Raw genomic sequence first — 19,824 nt, forward strand, 5'->3', positions numbered from 1 at the left:
GGAGTTGGCTCACATTGGCTCACAACAACAAAATATTACATTTCAGATATTTCAGAACCAGCTGTTAGTCCAGTTATGAAATTGGGCATGGTTGTAGTATTTAAGTAACAAAAGTTGGCAAACTGTATAAATCGGGTCTTTATATCCCTGGAGAGCCCTTTGCATACTATAGTCTAGGAACAAGACCATGCACATAAATCTGCTAATTTAGATGAAATGGAACAGTTCTCTGTATCATGAAAATTCAATTAACAATCAAGTTTAAAAAAAAAGAATTTTATTTGAGCCAAACTATCGCACAATTGCACTCATCTCACATGCTAGTAAAGTAATGTTCAAAATTCTCCAAGACAGGCTTCAGCAATATGTGAACCATGAACTTCCAGATGTTCAAGCTGGTTTTAGAAAAGGCAGAGGAACCAGAGATCAAATTGCCAACATCCGCTGGATCATGGAAAAAGCAAGAGAGTTCCAGAAAAACATCTATTTCTGCTTTATTGACTATGCCAAAGCCTTTGACTGTGTGAATCACAATAAACTGTGGAAAATTCTGAAAGAGATGGGAATACCAGACCACCTGATTTGGCTCTTGAGAAATCTGTATGCAGGTCAGGAAGCAACAGTTAGAACTGGACATGGAACAACGGACTGGTTCCAAATAGGAAAAGGAGTACGTCAAGCCTGTATGTTGTCACCCTGCTTATTTAACTTATATGCAGAGTACATCATGAGAAACACTGGACTGGAGGAAGCACAAGCTGGAATCAAGATTGCCGGGAGAAATATCAATAACCTCAGATACGCAAATGACACCACCCTTATGGCAGAAAATGAAGAGGAACTAAAAAGTCTCTTGATGAAAGTGAAAGAGGAGCATTTAAAAGCTGGCTTAAAGCTCAACATTCTGAAAACGAAGATCATGGCATCTGGTCCCATCACTTCATGGGAAATAGATGGGGAAACAGTGTCGGACTTCATTTTTTTGGGCTCCCAAATCACTGCAGATGGTGACTGCAGCCATGAAATTAAAAGATGCTTACTCCTTGGAAGGAAAGTTATGACCAACTTAGATAGAATATTGAAAAGCAGAGACCTTCTTTGCCAACAAAGGTCCATCTAGTCAAGGCTATGGTTTTTCCAGTGGTCACGTATGGACGTGAAAGTTGGACTGTGGAGAAAGCTGAACGCTAAAGAATTGATGCTTTTGAACTTTGGTGTTGGAGAAGACTCTTGAGCGTCCCTTGGGCTACAAGGAGATCCAACCAGTCCATTCTAAAGGAGATCAGTCCTGGGTGCTCTTTGGAAGGAAAGATGCTAAAGCTGAAACTCCAATACTCTGGCCACCTCATGTGAAGAGTTGACTCATTGGAAAAGACTCTGATGCGGGGAGGGATTGGGGGCAGGAGGAGAAGGGGACGACAGAGGTTGAGATGGCTGGATGGCATCACTGACTCGATGGACATGAGTCTGAGTGAACTCCGGGAATTGGTGATGGACAGGGAGGCCTGGCGAGCTGCAATTCATGGGGTTGCAAAGAGTCGGACACGACTGAGCGACTGAATTGAACTGAAGATTATAACCCAGGAGACAGACTTTCAGAAGCTGTGAGAACTGTTGCAGTGGGTGACGTTGAAGAGACAATCATATATGTTTATGAGACAGATGATCACACATCAAAATGACATGCTGACATTTTACGTAAATTCCACAAAGATAAATAGTCCACATAAGCACATATAAAGTGAGTAGCAAGTCACTGTGAACTCTTACAGAGTTGAGAAAGAAAACAAATCTTTTAAGAAGTTACATTGGTAACATCAGAAGAAAAGCAAAATATCTTTACAGCTGAGCAGGCATTCCCACCTTTGAGGGATCTGGTTGATGTACAAGGCAGAGGCACACTGTATGTTAAAGGAGTGGGGTGGGGGGAAGGAGGCCCAGGAAAGAGCACTTTATCCTTAAATTTTCTTTTCCTGCCTTAAAATACAAATTTTTATCTTTTGAATAACTCAATAAGAAATATATAACCTAAACAGTGTTATATGTTTATTAAAGAAACTGTGTAAAAACTTCCAGCAGAAAATTCCAGGTGCACTTGTGCTCACTGGTGAATTCTACCATGTGTAGAAGAAAAAAAAATTATACTGATTCCATAAGTATCTTCTAGAAAAATGCAACAAGAGAGGATAATTCCCTGTGTAAATTAGATATATAAAAAGGCATTTTTATATAAAATTTTATATAAAATTTTATATAAAAAGGCATTTTAAGAAATCTAAAGACTGATACCCCTCATGAATATACATAGAAATATCCTCAAAAATTCCAACAATATGTAAAAAGCAGAACATATATTGATCAAAGGTATTTTTTCCATGACAATGCAAGGTTGGTGTTTACAGTTTAAAAATGAATAATTTTTTATCATGTTAATATGTACAAAGAAGAAAGTCATATAATCTCAATACATGCAGAAAGATCATTTGATAAAATTCAACTCTGTTCTTAAAAAGAAAAACCTGTGTATATTAAAAATAGAAACTTTTTTAACTTGCTAGAGGTAATCTGTTGTATACTTATAGCTGTCATTATACTAATGGTGAAAGACTGAATTAATTCATTTTCCGTAAGACTTGGAAAAACAGAGGTTATCTTAGCAATCAATTCAACATTATATTGAGTCAACACCAGTACAATAGGGAGTAAATAGGCATAGCTGTTGGAAAGGAAGAAATAAAACTATTTCTGTTTGCAGAGGACCTGATTGTATAATATCCCTGGGAATCTATAGCAATATCTAAGAACTGAGTTTAATTTGGACATGAATACAAGGTCAATATTTACAGAAAAAACAAACCCCCAAAACCTTAATCTAGTCAGAGAGGACTTCTGGTTTCCACTTTGACATACAAAGAGCTTGGAAGTTGTCAATCCTATCCTTAAAACAAGAGAAAAAAGCCAACTTGAAAATAAATGACTCTTAGACCTGTCTGAGAAATGAAGTCACAAGGCAAATCAGCCATCTGAAATCTGGAAAGACAGATAAGTAGAGAATCACAATCAAAATCAAGTTTCCAGAAGTAGAAGCCACTGGAGCCAGCAGCAGGTATAAGTAGTTTACCTAGGAGGTCATTTTGAATAATTACTGGAGGCTGACTGTGGACTGTCTTGAGACTTGAAAACTCTTGCAGGCCTAATTTTATAGAGGCCCCCATACTTTTATGGCTTTTCCTTCTAGGAGCTCTGTCAGGTTCTTGTTTTTAAGAGTGATGAAAAACAAACAAAAAACCCTCTCCTGTTTTGGGCTGGAGGAGGATAAAGTAGCTCTTAAAAAAAATTTTTTTTTAATTGCAGAATAATTACTTTACAATATTATGATGTTTTTTTGCCATACATCAGTATGAATCAGCCATAGGGATACATGTGTCCCTTCCATCCTGAACCCCCCTCCCACCTCCTTCCCTACCCCAGCTCTCCAGCTTGTCACAGAGCACCAGCTTTGTGTACCCTGTGTTATACATCAAACTCCCACTGACTATCTGTTTGCATATGGTAATGTATGTTTCAATGGTATTCCTTCAAATCATCCCACCCGCTCGTTCTCCCACTGAGTCCAAAAGTCTGTTCTTCATGTCTGTGCCTTCTTCGGTGTCCTACATATAGGAATGTTGGTACCATCTTTCTAGATTCCATATATTTGTGTTAATATATGACATTTATTGTTCTCTTTCTGACTTACTTGACTCGGTATAATAGGCTCAGGGTTCATCCACCTCATTAGAACTGACTCAAATGTGTTTCTTTTCATAACTTAGTAATATTTCATTGTGCATATGTACCACAGCTGCCTTGTGTTTCCCAGGTGCTGCTAGTGGTAAACAACCTGCCTGCCAATGCAGGTTAGATGTAATAGATGTAGGTTCAATCCCTGGGTCAGGAAGATCCCCTGGAGGAGAGAATGGCAACCCACTATAGCATTCTTGCCTGGAAAATTCCATGGACAGAGGAGCCTGGCAAGCTGCAGTTCATAGTCTTGCACAGAGATGGACATGACTGAAGCGACTCAGCACCCATGCACCATAATTTCCTTACCCATTACCTGCCGACGGACATCTAGGTTGCTTCCATGTCCTAGCTGTTGTAAATAGTGCTGCATTAAACACAAGGGTATGGTTTCCTCAGGGTATATGCCCAGTAGTGGGATTGCTGGGTCCTATGGTAGTTTTATTCCTAGTTTTTTAAGGAATCTCCATACTCTTCTCCATAATGATTGTATCAGTTTGCATTCCTGCCAACAGGTTAAGAGGGTTCCCTTTTCTCCATACCCTCACTAGCATTTATTGTCTGTAGACATTTTGATGATGGCCATTCTGACTTGCATGAGATGATACCTCATTGTGGTTTTGATTTGCATTTCTAAAATAATGAGTGGTGTTGAGCATCTTTTCATGTGTTTGTTAGCCATCTGTATGTCTTCTCTGGAGAAATGTCTGTTTAGGTCTTTTGCCCACTTTTTGATTGGGTTGTTTATTTTTCTAGTAGTGAGCTGCATGAACTGCTTGATTATTTTGGAGATTGATTCTTTGTCAGTTGTTTTGTTTGCTATTATTTTCTCCCGTTCTGAGAACTGTCATTTCACCTTGCTTAGAATTTCCTTTCATGTGCAAAAGCTTTTAAGTTCAATTAGGTCCCGTTTGCTTATTTTTGTCAATACATCATGTTCTCCATTACAAAGTGCTTCCAAGGGGAACCACTTTAGCAGAACCTCATTTAACATACCAGAAGGGCAATTAACCAACTCTATTTCCTTCTAGCTTTTTTGTCTCATGTAAGGGTGGAGATAAAATGCTAAGAAATGCTTCTGAGGCATAGCTCAAAGACTCAAACCCACTGAAAAAATTAAGATTTAATCATAAGATTATAGAATGCTTTCCTTCCCCAATACCTTACCAGTACATGAACAGGGCTTCAGTATAACAAAAGTGGATTATGACTGAAAGCTGCAACACAGACTGTGTTTAAGAAGGAGTTCTTAAGAAAACCACAGAAATAGGGTAGGACACAAACTAAAACAAGGAAACTGTATCCTATGGTACCTACAGCTGCAGCAAACATTAATCATAGTTCAGGTCATAGTAGATTCACATAAGAGCTCACACTAAAAGCATGATTATCTCAGTTTCTTTTATCCATTACATCATGTCCAGCTTCCAACAAAAAATTCTAAAATAGTCTAAAGAATAAGAATAAGCACAGTATGAAGAGACAAAGCAAGTATCACTTCCAGATTCAGATATAATACAGATTTTGGATATATCAGCAAATATAAAATAACCATGATTATTATATTAAGGGCTCTAATGAAGAAAGTAGACAGCATGTAAGAAAAGAGGCAATGTAAGCAGAGAGATGTAAACAGAAGCTCTAAGAAAGAATCAAATGAACAGCTTCCAAAGCAAAAACATTTAATAGAAATGAAGAATGCCTCTGATGGGCTCATCCTCATCAAGGATTAGGAAGAAATCAGTGCCGTTGAAGATGTCTAGAAACTTCCTAAATGGAAATGCAAAGAAGAAAGTGAACAAAAAGGGCAAGTCAGAATAGCCAAAAATTGTGGGGCAATTACAAAAGATATAACATATATGTAATAAAAAAACCAAATGGAGAAGAATGAGGGAAAAGAACAGAAGAAATATTTGAAGCAATAATGACCGAAAGTTTTCAGTCACTGTTGGGCTCAATGACTGGACATGTCACTTCCAGTTTACCTGTTAGTTGAAAATTGTACTTGTGATTATTTTTTAAGCTTTAGTTTTCTCATTTTTAATATATCCTGTGGTCAAATTAAATAGTGCATTTTCTGTTTCTTTCTTTCTATTTTTTGCACATTGCATCTTACTGTTGTTGTCCTGTTGCCCAGTCATGTCCGACCCTTTGCAATGCCATGGACTGCAGCACACCAGGCCTCTCTGTCCCTCACCATCTCCCGGAGTTTGCCCAAGTTCATATTCATTGCATCAGTGATCCATCTAGCCATCTCATCCTCTGAGGTCCTTTTCTTCTTCTGGCCTCAGTTTTTCCCAGCATCAGGGACTTTTCTAAGAAGTTATCTGTTTGCATCAGATGACCAAAACTGGAGCTTCAGCATCAGTCCTTCCAGTGAATATTCAGGGTTGACCTCCCTTACACTGGAGCCTTTAATTGTGTGGATCATGACAAAGAGTGGAAAGCTCTTAGAGAGAGGGGAATACCAGACCAGACCATCTTATTGTTACCACAGTCCAATTCTAAGAGCCCAAAATAATTTTCAGTGACAACTGTCAGGAAACTTATGTTTTATTTGTCTCTGTGTTATCTCCCTTACTAAACTGAATATTTTGATAATAGGATTTGTGTTTTAGGAGCATGCAGAGTATGCCTGCTGAATGAATGATTATCTAGTATTTAGGGCTTAGTAAGTAAATCTTACACTCCTTTCGTCTCTGTCAGTGTCATTGAAAATGTACAGATAATGGCACTTTTAAGTTAAATATCCTGAAACACTGCATTGCAAGTAGCATCCACTGCCACAAAACGAAGGCAATAGACTGCATTTAATAAACCTGTCCCTAATCAAGCCACAGTTGATCTTTAATCTGGTACAACATGAAGTGTTAGCAGTGGTGTTAACAAAAATAAGTTCAGGGCTTCACTATTTTTGATAACTACTCAGGCTAAGGGCTTCCCTGGTAGCTTAGCTGGTAAAGAATCTGTCTACAATGCGGGAGACCTGGGTTTGATCCCTGGGTTGGGAAGAGGCCCTGGAGGAGGGCTTGGCAACCCACTCCAGTATTCTTCCTTGAGGAATCTCCATGGACAGAGGAGCCTGGCAGGCTACACACCATGGGGTCACAAAGAGTCAGAAAGTACTAAGTGACTAAGCACAGCAGCCCTCAGGCTAAGGGATTTAAACTGTTATGTTGTACATCTAAGGCTTGGGTTATGTCATTTATCACATCAAACAAAGTGAAACACACATTTTTAAAATCACCTCTGATTATTCAGTTCCTGGTGGTGGGATCCATATCCTTAGAAGGCTCTTTCGTAGGAAATATGTTATTCCTTCATATGCTTATTAAGCAGATATGGTTTACTGAGGGTTTGGAGAGTCCTGCAGTTGGAGAGGTCTAACAGGCCCATAGACTATATAACCCTGCCCTGTGTTACCAGCAAAAAGCCCGATTGCCACATATTTAAAGAACACAGGAGTTATATAAGAAAAATACTATCAACTTTGGTAAACTTTGAGTATGTTTCCTTTGAGAATTGTCATAACAATCATTCAACTATTACACCGAAAGTACATTTTATTTTCTTCTAGGTCAGAGATGTTTCTTTTCATTTAGGTATTACATGAAGAGTGTAGTACCTAAATGAATAATTGTTAGATACATGAAATAATCACTAAATAATCATTAAATACATACATGAAAATAATCATTATTAATAAAATTTCAAATTGTCTAAGCTAGTAACATCTTGGAGAAGCTTAATTACAGTTAGAGTGATGATTATGTAGAAAAGCTTAGAGTTAAGCAAATTATTACTTTTAGTAAGAGAAATATGATAGGTGAAATCAAAAGTATATAACCTTAGGACTTCCCTGATGGTCCAGTGGTTAAGAATCCACCTGCTGATGTAGAGGAAATGGGTTTGATCCCTGGCCTGGAAAGATTCCTCATGCTGTGGGGCAACTACCCATGTGGCACAATTACTGAGCCCACGTGCTGTAACTACTAAAGCTCGCGTGACCTAAAGCCCATGCTCCACACAAATGAGGCCATCTCAATGAGAAGTTTGTGCACTGCAACTAGAAAATAGCCCCCATGCAGCCTAAACAAATTCTTTAAAAGTATATAAGCTTAAATCAATAAAGAAAATATGGCCAGAAAGTTGAGGAATGAAAATATTCAAAGGAGAGTCTGGCGTTTAACAGGAGAATCTTTGCCCAAGGCTCTTTGATGAAAGCTGTGCTACTTCATGTAGCTGTTTGCTTGTGTCAAGGATGTTGGGACAGCTGTTGACTTCTGTTCATTTAGCTATTACACAAAGCTGTTAAAGTACTGCATTCAATTTGCCAGCAAGTCTGAAAAACTCAGCAGTGGCCACAGGACTGGAAAAGGTCAGTTTTTATTCCAGTCTTAAAGAAAGGCAATGCCAAAGAATGGTCAAACTACCACACAATTGCACTCATCTCACACGCTAGCAAAGTAATGCTCAAAATTCTCCAAGGAAGGCTTCAACAGGATGTGAACTGAGAACTTCCAGATGTTCAAGTGGAATTTAGAAAAGGTAGAAAAACCAGAGATCAAATTGCCAACATCCATTGGAGATGTCAAGCAAGAGAGTTCCAGAAAAAACATCTACTTCTGCTTTATTGACTCCACCAAAGCCTTTGACTGTGTGGATCACAACAAACTTGAAAACTCATAAAGAGATGGAAATACCAGACCACCTGACCTGCCTCCTGAGAAATCTGCACGCAGGTCAAGACACAACAGTTAGAACTGGACATGAAACAATGGACTGGTTCCAGATTGGGAAAGGAGTACATCAAGGCTGTATATTGTCACCTTACTTGTTTAACTTATATGCAGAGTACATCATGCAAAATGCCAGGCTGGATGAGGCACAAGCTGGAATCAAGACTGCTGGAAGGAATATAAATAACCTCAGATATGCAGATGACACCACCCTTAGAGCAGAACGCAAAGAGGAATGGAGAAGCCTCTTGATTAAAGTGAAAGAGAAGAGTGAAAAAGCTGGCTTAAAACTCTACATTCAAAAAAAAACAAAGATCACAGCATCTGGTCCCATCGCTTCATGGCAAATGATGGGGAAACAATGGAAACAGTGACAGACTATTTTGGGGGGCTCCAAAATCACTGCAGATGGTGCCAGCAGCTGTGAAATTAAAAGATGCTTGATCCTTTGAAGAAAAGCTATAACCAACCAGGCAGCATAGGCAGCATATGTTGCATATTAAAAAACAGCAGGCAGCATATTAAAAAGCAGAAACATTACTTTATTGACAAAAGTCTGTCTGGTCAAAGCTATGCTTTTTCCAGCAGTCATGTATGGGTGTGAGAGTTGAACCATAAAGAAAGCTTAATTCTGAAGAATAGATGCTTTTGAACTGTGGTGTTGGAGAAGACTCTTGAGAGTCCCTTGGACTGCAAGGAGATCCAACCAGTCAATTGTAAAGGAAATCAACCCTGAATATTCACTGGAAGGACTGATGCTGAAGCTGAAGCTCCAATACTTTGGCCACCTGATCTGAAAAACCGACTCACTGGAAAAGAGCCTGATGCTGGGAAAGACTGAAGGCAGGAGGAGAAGGGGAGGACAGAGGATGAGATGGCTGGACTCCATCACCGACTCAATGGACATGAGTTGGAGCAGGCTCCGGGAGTTGGTGATTGACAGGGAAGCCTGGTGTGCTGCAGTCCATGGGGTTGCAAAGATTCAGACACAACTGATCAATTGAACTGTACTGTTGACTTCTATGGTTCTCTGGGAAACCTGGGTTTATCATTGCTAATGGGTATCACTTTCCAATTGTTGTCAGACAGGTATTGTGATTTTGCTTGGGAAATGTGTATCCAGGGATCAATTCTTTCTGCTTTAATGGCTCTATTGAGTTAAGAGTATTCTATGTATTCGATGTGGTCCTTTCCGGTGATGTTCAAAGGCAGTCTTTCTATGAGTTGTTTTCTATACACTAGATTTCACTGATGAGGTGGTTGGCAAGGAAAAGAGCCATTCTGTTAATTATAGGAGTGAGATATATTGCCTAATCCCTTATAATATTTGCCTGAAAGAGCCTTGGTAAATTATAGCTAGTGTAGAGATATTTCTGAAATGTAGGCCTGCAAGTGATTAGCTGACAGAAGATAATTTAGGATTTTTGGATAGTGAAGGACAGGGAAACCTTGTGTCCTGCAGTCCATGGGGTCGCAAAGAGTCAACACAACTTAGAGACTAAATAATAACAAGTCTAGGATTACCTGATGGGAAAGAACACAAGGTCAAAGAGAAAATGAGTGGTCTTTGAGGGTATGGAATGTCAAGAGCATCTGAAGTTTGGCTGATTGCAGTTTTTTACATGTCATGCATTCTTCCCGCTTTTCAAGAGTATTGTGTGTTTAAGGACAGGAAATTATTTTAGGAAGGAGCAAAGCTTTACCTAATTTAAAGTAAAACTCCCAAAAAAATGTTTTTACCTCTCACTAAATAGCTAGGTTGGAATGGCTTAGGTAAAGAACACAAATACATAATAACCCAAATAAGCACATAATCACTGGTAGAAATTCATAACCCACAGAGGGAAGAAATTGAATAAAATTTATTTGGAGATCCTTAAAGGATCCTTTGTCACAAGGTTCCAATTCATGTCTGACCTTCATAGTTTTTCTAGGATTCTGTTGGTTATAGATTAGGGAAGAACTGCTCATATCTTCTGATGTCTTAGAAAGCTACCCCATCCATCTTTATTTAATACTATAGTGACTTTAGACTTACCCGGTGGTCCAGTGGTTAAGAATACACCAGCCAATCCAGGCGACACAGGTTTAATCTCTTGTCCGGGAAGAGTTTACATGCTGCATGGCAAATAAGCCCATGTACCATAACTATGGAAGCCTGCATGCTCTAGATCCCATACTCCGCAGCAATGGAAGCCACTGCAAGGAGAAGCCTGTGCTGCGCAGCTAGAGAGCAGCCCCCACTCGCCCCAGCTAGAGAAAGCCCACACACAGCAACAAAGACCCTGCACAGTCAAAAAAAAAATAATACTATAATCAATTTTTCCCTACTGTGGTGAGTTGTATCATGGAAGATTTGAAGAAATACCCACTTGAGCTTAGTTGATACTACCAGTTTGCCATTATGAAGCTCAAAACATAAGTTGATCTAGTGTTTCTTTTCAGAATTGGGGGTCAGATGCTACACATCAGTGATGGAATATGTGAATTCCATAGACTGGTCTGTCTTCTGTGAAAGAGGCCCCTGTCTAAGGACTTTAGTCAGAGCATTCGGTGTTATATGATGATCTGCTAAAACCTTTCCTCCAAAGTCTCATCGTACAGGCTATGAGTAGATGACTAATGTGGCCAAGACTGCATTTTTTTTTTCCTGAGGCAAAAATAAGAAGTGTTACTCCTAGATCAAGGAATAGGCCTTAAACAATGAGTCTTTGATGTGTGTTAACTTGTTGGTAGATTTAGACCTTGGCCTCCTGTTCTGAGTACTTATAAAGAGAAAAGATTTGTGCTTATCTGGAAGATCATGAAGGTGCACAAGTTCAGCAAAGATGACTGTTGAGTAGATATTTTGAGGCCACTGAAGGTCTTTTTGGTTTCTGTTTTTCATGAATAGGAATGGGAACAAATATAAACAGTGGAATAAGTGTGAAGAAAAAAATTGTGTGGAGACAAAGAGAGCATATTTTAGTCTTGAGAAAATGTGAGGCAGCTACTGTTCCATTCCTCCGAGAGAAATTCCTTCTCTCACCAGCTTCACCAACAAGTGATCTAAAATTGGCAAAGATGGTAAAAGTAGCCATCTACTAAGTTCAATATAGGCAACATATATATGGACCGAGGTGTAGGATGAAATGCTGTGTAATATACAAAAAAGTGACGGTTGAGAAAGTTGCAGTCAGGAGAAGCAGTAGAGTGAGGGAACTATTGTGAATTGCACAATATTCTGTGTACAAGACATTCTCCTAGACCTAGAAAGTATTTTATCATATTCAATAAACAAAATAACCCTGAGAAATATGTAGATTATTCCTCCACATTGTATAGTTTGGATAATAGAGACTTTGAGAATATAAGTGATTTTATCAAGGTTTCAAAGCAAGAGCGTATGAAGCCAGAATTTGAATTTGGTGTAAGACCTATACAAACAAGAATAGAGAGCAGTATTAAAGAGGTTTAAAAATGAACCATTGGAGTTGAATGCCATCAAGCTCTCTTTAGTTTAGAAATATTTGAGGACGTCTTCATGAAGGAGGTATCATTTGAGCTAAACTTTGCAAATAGAGGAAAGGATTTTAACACTTGAGTATGGCAAGGAAGATCCCTTGGAGAAGGAAATGGCAACCCACTCCAGCATTTTTCCCAGGAAAATCCAGTCAACAGAGGAGCCAGGCAGATTGGGCTATATTCCATGGGGTTGCAAAGAGTCAAACATGACAGAGGGTGCGTTGTGCGTGCACACATACACATGCACACACACACAACAAGGAAGGCAAATAAGTGATAGAGTGGAAATTGAGTCCAATTTAGTCTGAAGCTGGTCTTTTTTTTTTTTTTTACTACTAATAACTAAAACAGAGAAAATGTGGGTAACCAATGAAAGAAAATATGAATTTTGTTATCTTAAGTTTAAAAACAAGGTTGAAAAGGGAGGTCTAGAGAAGAATAAGAATACCCTTCAGTGCAAATACAGAAGGTTCTATGTTATAGAATTGTTGCTCAGTTGTTCATTCCTGTCTGAATCTTTCTAACCCCATGGACTGCAGCACACCAAGCTTCACTGTCTCCCGGAGTTGTTACAGTCTCATGTCCATTGACCTATGGTGCCATCCAACCACCTCATCCTCTGTCGTTCCCTTCTCCTGTTCTTAATTTTTCCAGCATTTGGGTCTATTCCAGTGAGTCAGCTCTTTGCATCCAGTGGCCAAAGTATTGTATCTTCAATGTCAGCATCAGTTCTTCTAGTGAGTGTTCAGGGTTGATTTCTTTTAAGATTGACTGGTTTGATCTCCTTGCAGTCCAAGGGACTCTCAACAGTCTTTTCCAGCTGCACAGTTTGAAAGCATCAGTTCTTCGGCTCTCAGCTTTCTTTATGATCCAACTCTGGCATCCATGACTACTGGAAAAACCATACCTTTCACTAGACGGACCTTTGTTGCCAAAGTGATGTCTCTGTTTTTGAACACTCTTTATAAGTTTGTCATGGCTTTTCTTCCAAAGAAGATTTTAATCTAATGATTGCAGTCACCATCAGCAGTGGTTTTGAAGCCCAAGAAAATAGTCTCTCACTGTTTCCCCATCTATTTGCCATGAAGTGATGGGACCAGATGCCATGATCTTAGTTTTTTGAATGTTGAGTTTTAAGCCAGCTTTTTCATTCTCCTCTTTCACCTTCATCAGGAGGCTCTTTAATTCCTTTTTGCTTTCTGCCATTGGGTGGGATCATGTGCGTATCTGAGGCTGTTGATATTTCTCCTGGCAATCTTGATTCCAGCTTGTGATTCGTCCAGCCTGACATTTTGCATGATATACTCTATATATCAATTAAATAAGCAGGGTGACAGTATACAGCCTTGATGTACTCTTTTCCCAATTTGGAACCAGTCTGTTGTTCCATGGCTAGTTCTAAACGTTGCTCCTTTACCTGCATACAGGTTTCTCAGAAGGCAGGTAAGGTGGTCTGGTATTCCCATCTCTTTAAGAATTTTCCACAGTGTGTTGTGATCCACACAGTCAAATGAAGCAGAAGTAGATGGTTTTCTGGAATTCTGTTGCTTTTCTATGATCTAGTGGATGTTGGCAATTTGATCTACGGTTCCTCTGTGTTTTCTTTTTTTTTTAAAGTTAATTTATTTATTTTAATTGAAGTATAATTGCTTTACAGAATTTTGTTGTTTTCTGCCAAATATCAACATGAATCTGCCTCTGCCTTTTCTAAACCCAGACTGTAAGTTGGGTCATGTACTGTTGAAGCCTCGCTTGGAGAATTTTGAGCTTTACCTTGCTAGCATGTGAAATGAGTGCAATTGTGCAGTAGTTTGAACATTCTTTGGCTTTGCCCTTTTGGGATTAGAATAAAAACTGACCTTTTCCAGTCTTGTGGCCACTGCTGACTTTTCCAAATTTGCTGGCATTTGAGTGCAGCACTTTAACAGCATCATCTTTTAGAATTTGAAGTAGCTCAGCTGGAATTCCATCACCTCCATTAGCTTGGTTTGCAGTAATGCTTCCTAACGCCTACTTGACTTCACACTCCAGAATATCTGGCCCAGGTGAGTGACCACACCATTGTGGTTATCTGGGTCATGAAGACCCTTTTTGTACAGTTCTTCTGAGTATTCTTGCCACCCCTTCTTAGTGTCTTCTGCTTCTGTTAGGTCCACTTCATTTCTATTCTTTACTGTGCCCATCTTAGTGTGAAATGTTTCCTCAGTATCTCTACTTTTCTTGAAGAGATCATTAGTCTTTCCCATTCTGTTGTTTTCCTCTATTTCTTTGCATTGTTCACTTAAGACTTTCATATCTATCCTTGCTCTTTTTTGGAATGCTGAATTCAGATGGGTATATCTTTCATTTTCTCTTTTGCCTTTCACTTCTCTTCTTTTCTCAGCTATGTGTAAGGCCTCCTCAGATGACCATTTTGACTCGTTGCATTTCTGTTTTTAAATAAACATATTGTGACAGGCTTGTTGATTGCTGCCTTCAGTTGGTCTAACTGGGAGCAGTGCTTGCAGAATTATTCATTTGGTTTTCTAGAAGGACCTCATAATAAAGAATTCCCTTAGAATCCCACTGTACACACCATCACTTTTTTTGAATGCAGACCGGCTTTTGATGTGCTTAATGGAGGTTCATTTTGCTGGCCACATGGTCTCTTTAATTCCACATTATTGTATTTCCTTTATGTTCTAGAATAAATCATTGCAAATACCATTACTAGCTATGGAGATTATATTTTATTTCTCTTCTTGGCAACTCTCGTCTCAGGATCAGTATTTCAGAAAACCTGGTGGGTTGAACGGTAATGGATCAGCACAGAGATAGGGCGGGGTGTGGGGCTAAAAGCATGAGAATTGGAAAATACTTTTGATAGGAGCCAATGTTTTCTCTGATGTACTTATTTTTAGATCAAACCATTTTTTCGTATGAAACCCTTATCAGAGGCTGATAAGGAAAGAGCAAGAAATCAGAAGATTCCCAAACTATCTGAGTTATTGGAACTTGCACGGAAGGAAAAAAAGTTGGTTATATTTGATCTTAATGCTCCTCCACAGTCACATCCTTCCAGATCATCATATATCCGTCTTGTAGTAAGCGTGATCCTTGACTCTAAGATTGAGCAACATCTGGTATGTCTATCTCAATATTCACACTAGAGGTTGAGAAGTGGGTAACTTATTTCAGGAGCATAGCATTTGAACCTGATGAACCTTGTAGATCTTCCCTGGAATGCTTAAACAATTCTACTCCCTAGAGAAGTGGAATTGGCTGCTTATATAGCTATGGGGTTGGCCAAAAATTCCTTCGGTTTTTAAGTAAAAATAAAAGACATTTTTCATTTTCACCAAGAAGTTTATTGAACAATGTATTCACTGTTCTGTTTCACTTAAAATAAGGTAAAGGTGTGTGCTCAATTATGTCCGATTATCTGCAACCCTATGGAGTATAACTTGCCTGGTTCCTCTGTCCATGTACTAGAGTGGGTTGCCATTTCCTACTCCAAGGATTCTTTCCAGCCTACAGATCAAACCCATGTCTCTTGCAACTCCTGCACTGGCAGGTGGATTATTTACCATTGTGCCACCTGGGAAGCCTTATCTTCTGCTATTTTTCAGGCAACTTCATAATTTCACCCCCCCAAAATTTATTTTTTGGGGGCAAAGAACTGTTCTAGGTGCCATTTACAGTTTTCTTGGGAACTGAAATTTTTTCCATTAAGAGAATTTTATAAAGACAAAAAAAAATGGAAATCCAAAGATGCAATGTCTGCTGAATATGAGAGATGAATCAGAACTTCCCACCTAAGCTGTAACAGTTTTTACCTGGTCATCAAGAAAACAGGTGCATTATCCTGATGGGAGATTATTCGTTTTCTGTTGACTAATTCTGATTGCTTGTTGTTGAGTGCTGCTTTCAGTTGGTCTCATTGGGAACTGTACTTGAATAATTAATCATTTGGTTTTCTGGAAAGAGTTCATAACAGAGAACTCCCTTCCAGTCCCACCCTATGCATTATCACCTTCTTTGGATGAACACCAGCCTTTGGTGTGTTTAGTGGTGGTTCGTTTTGCTGGCCCCATGGGCTCTTCAATTCCACATTATTGTACAGAATCTACTTTTCATCACCCATCACATATGTTTTAATATATAACATTTTCATTATGTTTAAGTAAAGAATCTCATGCAAAAATACCTTCAGGAAGGTTTTTTTTTTTTTTTTTTTTTTGCTTAATTTATGTGGAATGCAAACATCAAAGCAGTTAACATAACCAAGGTGGTAAAAATGATTTTCTACACTTGATTTGGATGCTCTCAACCTCAACTGGTCTTTATGACCATGGAGGATCATCCAGCGAGAAATCTTTTTTTTTTTTTTTTTTGTATTTCAGTTGTGTTTTTATCTTTCTTGAAATGATAAAGTGTAATATGTGAAAAATGTGACTTTTTCTTCAATTTTAAATATTAAAATGGTTATACAAAAATTCTCTAAATTTATGTTTTTTTAAATACTCACTAATGAGTGCCAGCTGTTACAGTGCAATATAAGAAAATTGTTCAAAATGAAGTTAAAGACAACTAAGTGCTGCTAGAGCCATCTTACAGGAAAAAAAAAAAGAAAACAAAATTTTTGGTCAACCCAATACATGTGCCAATCTAAGAATGAGCCAGTTAAATTTATATCAGTGGGGAAAACATTGAGGCTGTTTGCTGTTCCAAACCAAATGAAATAAAAGGGAATGTATGTATTGGCTATATGATGTGAGCTGCATCATCACCAGTGTACATCTGTTAGAAAAAGGCCTGAGTATGGAACACTAAGGCTTTGAATACCAGCTTTCATTTATGATATAGAAAGTTCTTATTTGAACAGAGATTCATTCATCATGATTTCCAGAATGTTCTTCATTTTGTCAGTCATTCCAAATATCTTTAATTTTCAGAATGTGGAAGAATGCTATGAGAGAAACAAATATGTGTCTTTTTGCAAATAGAACTCTTTCCACAGATGAGTCATAATAGCATCTCCTGTTGGCAGAAAATGACTCTTCTCAAAAATGATTTATAGCATCATCAGCCAGAGGAGATGTTTATGATCCTGACCCTTTATCCACACCTACAAACTCCTCATCCACTTTAGCTAGTGTGGTGACACAGGTCACCTTTGGTCCCATGATGTTAACTGGGAAAACTCAGCTCCAGAACAAAACTAGTGACAGCCCCATTTTAAGAGTTCACTGGACAACATTAGAGCAGGTTAACTCATTCATCAAAGACTAGAATCTCTGCTCCCTATAGACTGTTACCCATGCTTGAATGAGACTCCTCCCATTCTACAAGGGGCTGTTTGTACCAACACAGCTGATTTTTCACTGAAAGACTTACTGTTTCTCCTTGCAGATTATTTGGTTACCAGGTTCTGATAGGAAGTATGTCAGGAGCAAAGCTCCTGGTTTTCAGCACATTGGCCGGTTATTCACCATTGAAGAACTTAGAAAAGAAAATATCACTAGAATAAATGTTGACTATAAGAGGTTGTTCTACAATGGCTTGAAGTAAGTGTTTAACCCCTCTTGGCATGTATTGCCTTTCTTGCACAAAATCTGCATCCTAGCCAAGTAATTTAGGTTCCCCCTCCCATCTCAGGATTTCTGGGTTTAGCCATCTTTGTGGAATTTCCAAATTTCCTCTTGTTATCCTTTTCTCGCTATCTGCCCTAAAACGTTTATCAAAGGGTAGACTCTGTTATTGGAACACAGTTTACGGCCCCTTCTCCTGTCCTCCAATCAACCCACTTTTGAGTATTCTTGGTATTTTTCTTTTTACACAATGTAAGTATTATAAAGTCAGAACTCAAAAAGTTACTGATTTCCTCTTCCAGATTCCAGTACCTTATAAATGGCTTTGTGATCCCAATATCCAGATCTCTTATAGTAATAGTAAATAACATAGCTAAATCATTGTTTTAAAAAATTTGAGACAGACAAGTATGAGAAGAAAGAAAAATTATTAATCATCACATTTATAATTGTTAATATTAGAAATACATTTTCAGAATTAAAAGTACCTGGTAGTAAAGTAAGATTTTAAAGTTTATTAATCACTGTTTACATTAATCCATATTCCCTTTCTGTTAGATTTTAAGGTTTTTTTTCAGATAATTCTAAATTCATCAGAGACAAAGTTTCCTTTGAGATATAGATGTAGCTAAATTTATAGATTTAGCATACCCTTTTAGCCTACACTTGCTCAGTGCTGCAACAGAGGCCATTCAATACCATGGTGATCCAAGTCTATGCCCCAACCAGTAACACTGAAGAAGCTGAAGTTGAACGGTTCTATGAAGACCTACAAGACCTTTTAGAACTAACACCGCAAAAAGATGTCCTTTTCATTATAGGGGGCTAGAATGCAAAGCTGTGGTCCATATGATCAGATGGCTAGTTTTCTGTGATTGTGTGTGTCTGCCCTCTATGCCCTCTCACAACACCTACCATCTTACTTGGGTTTCTCTTACCTTGGATGTAGGGTATCTCTTCATAGCTGCTCCAGCAAAGCGCAGCCACTATGCTGAATGGTTGAACAGTTCTATGAAGATCTACAAGGCCTTTTAGAACTAACACCCAAAAAAGATGTCCTTTTTATTATAGGGGACTGGAATGAAAAAGTAGGAAGTCAAGAAACACCTGGGGTAACAGGCAAATTTGGCCTTGGAGTATGGAATGAAGCAGGGCAAAGGCTAATAGAGTTTTGCCAAGAGAACACACTGGTCATAGCAAACACTCTCTTCCAAAAACACAAGAGAAGACTCTACACATGGACATCACCAGATGGTCAACACCAAAATCAGATTGATTATATTCTTTGCATCCAAAGATGGAGAGGCTCTATACAGTCAGCAAAAACAAGACTGGGAGCTGACTGTGGCTCAGATCATGAACTCCTGATTGCCAAATTCAGACTTAAATTGAAGAAAGTGGGGAAAACCACTAGACCGTTCAGGTATGACCTAAATCAAATCCCTTATGATTATATAGTGGAAGTGAGAAATAGATTTAAGGGACTAGATCTGATAGACAGAGGGCCTGATGAACTATGGATGGAGGTTTGTGACATTGCTCAGGAGACAGAGATCAAGACCATCCCCATGGAAAAGAAATGCAAAAAAGCAAAATGGCTGTCTGGGGAGGCCTTACAAATAGCTGTGAAAAGAAGAGAGGCGAAAAGCAAAGGAGAAAAGGAAAGATATAAGCATCTGAATGCAGAGTTCCAAAGAATAGCAAGAGATAAGAAATCCTCCCTCAGTGATCAATGCAAAGAAATAGAGGAAAAGAACAGAATGGGAAAGACTAGAGATCTCTTCAAGAAAATTAGAGATACCAAGGGAACATTTCATGTAAAGATGGGCTCGATAAAGGACAGAAATGGTATGGACCTAACAGAAGCAGAAGATATTAAGAAGAGGTGGCAAGAATACACAGAAGAACTATACAACAAAGATCTTCATGACCAAGATAATCGCGATGGTGTGATCACTCACCTAGAGCCAGACATTCTGGAATGTGAAGTCAAGTGGGCCTTAGAAAGCATCACTACAAACAAAGTTAGTGGAGGTGGTGGAATTCCAGTTGAGCTATTTCAAATCCTGAAAGATGATGCTGTGAAAGTGCTGCACTCAATATGCCAGCAAATTTGGAAAACTCAGCAGTGGCCACAGGACTGGAAAAGGTCAGTTTTCATTCCAATGTCAAAGAAAGGCAATGCCAAAGAATGCTCAAACTACTGCACAATTGTACTCATCTCACAT

General features: G+C 38.7%; 1 protein-coding gene across 1 annotated transcript in view; it reads left to right on the top strand.

Moving 5' to 3' along the window:
• The window catches only part of LOC102183767 (glycerophosphodiester phosphodiesterase domain-containing protein 4-like), a 116,755-nt gene that overhangs the window by 58,447 nt on the left and 38,484 nt on the right, over positions 1-19,824 (top strand). Inside the window, exons 11-12 of the mRNA XM_018042672.1 lie at positions 14,927-15,148; positions 17,418-17,572. Coding sequence (XP_017898161.1) covers positions 14,927-15,148; positions 17,418-17,572 — 377 coding nt within the window. The remainder of the gene's footprint in view (positions 1-14,926; positions 15,149-17,417; positions 17,573-19,824) is intronic.

Source organism: Capra hircus, chromosome 29 (genome assembly GCF_001704415.2).
Source record: "Capra hircus breed San Clemente chromosome 29, ASM170441v1, whole genome shotgun sequence".
Lineage (NCBI taxonomy): Eukaryota > Metazoa > Chordata > Mammalia > Artiodactyla > Bovidae > Capra > Capra hircus.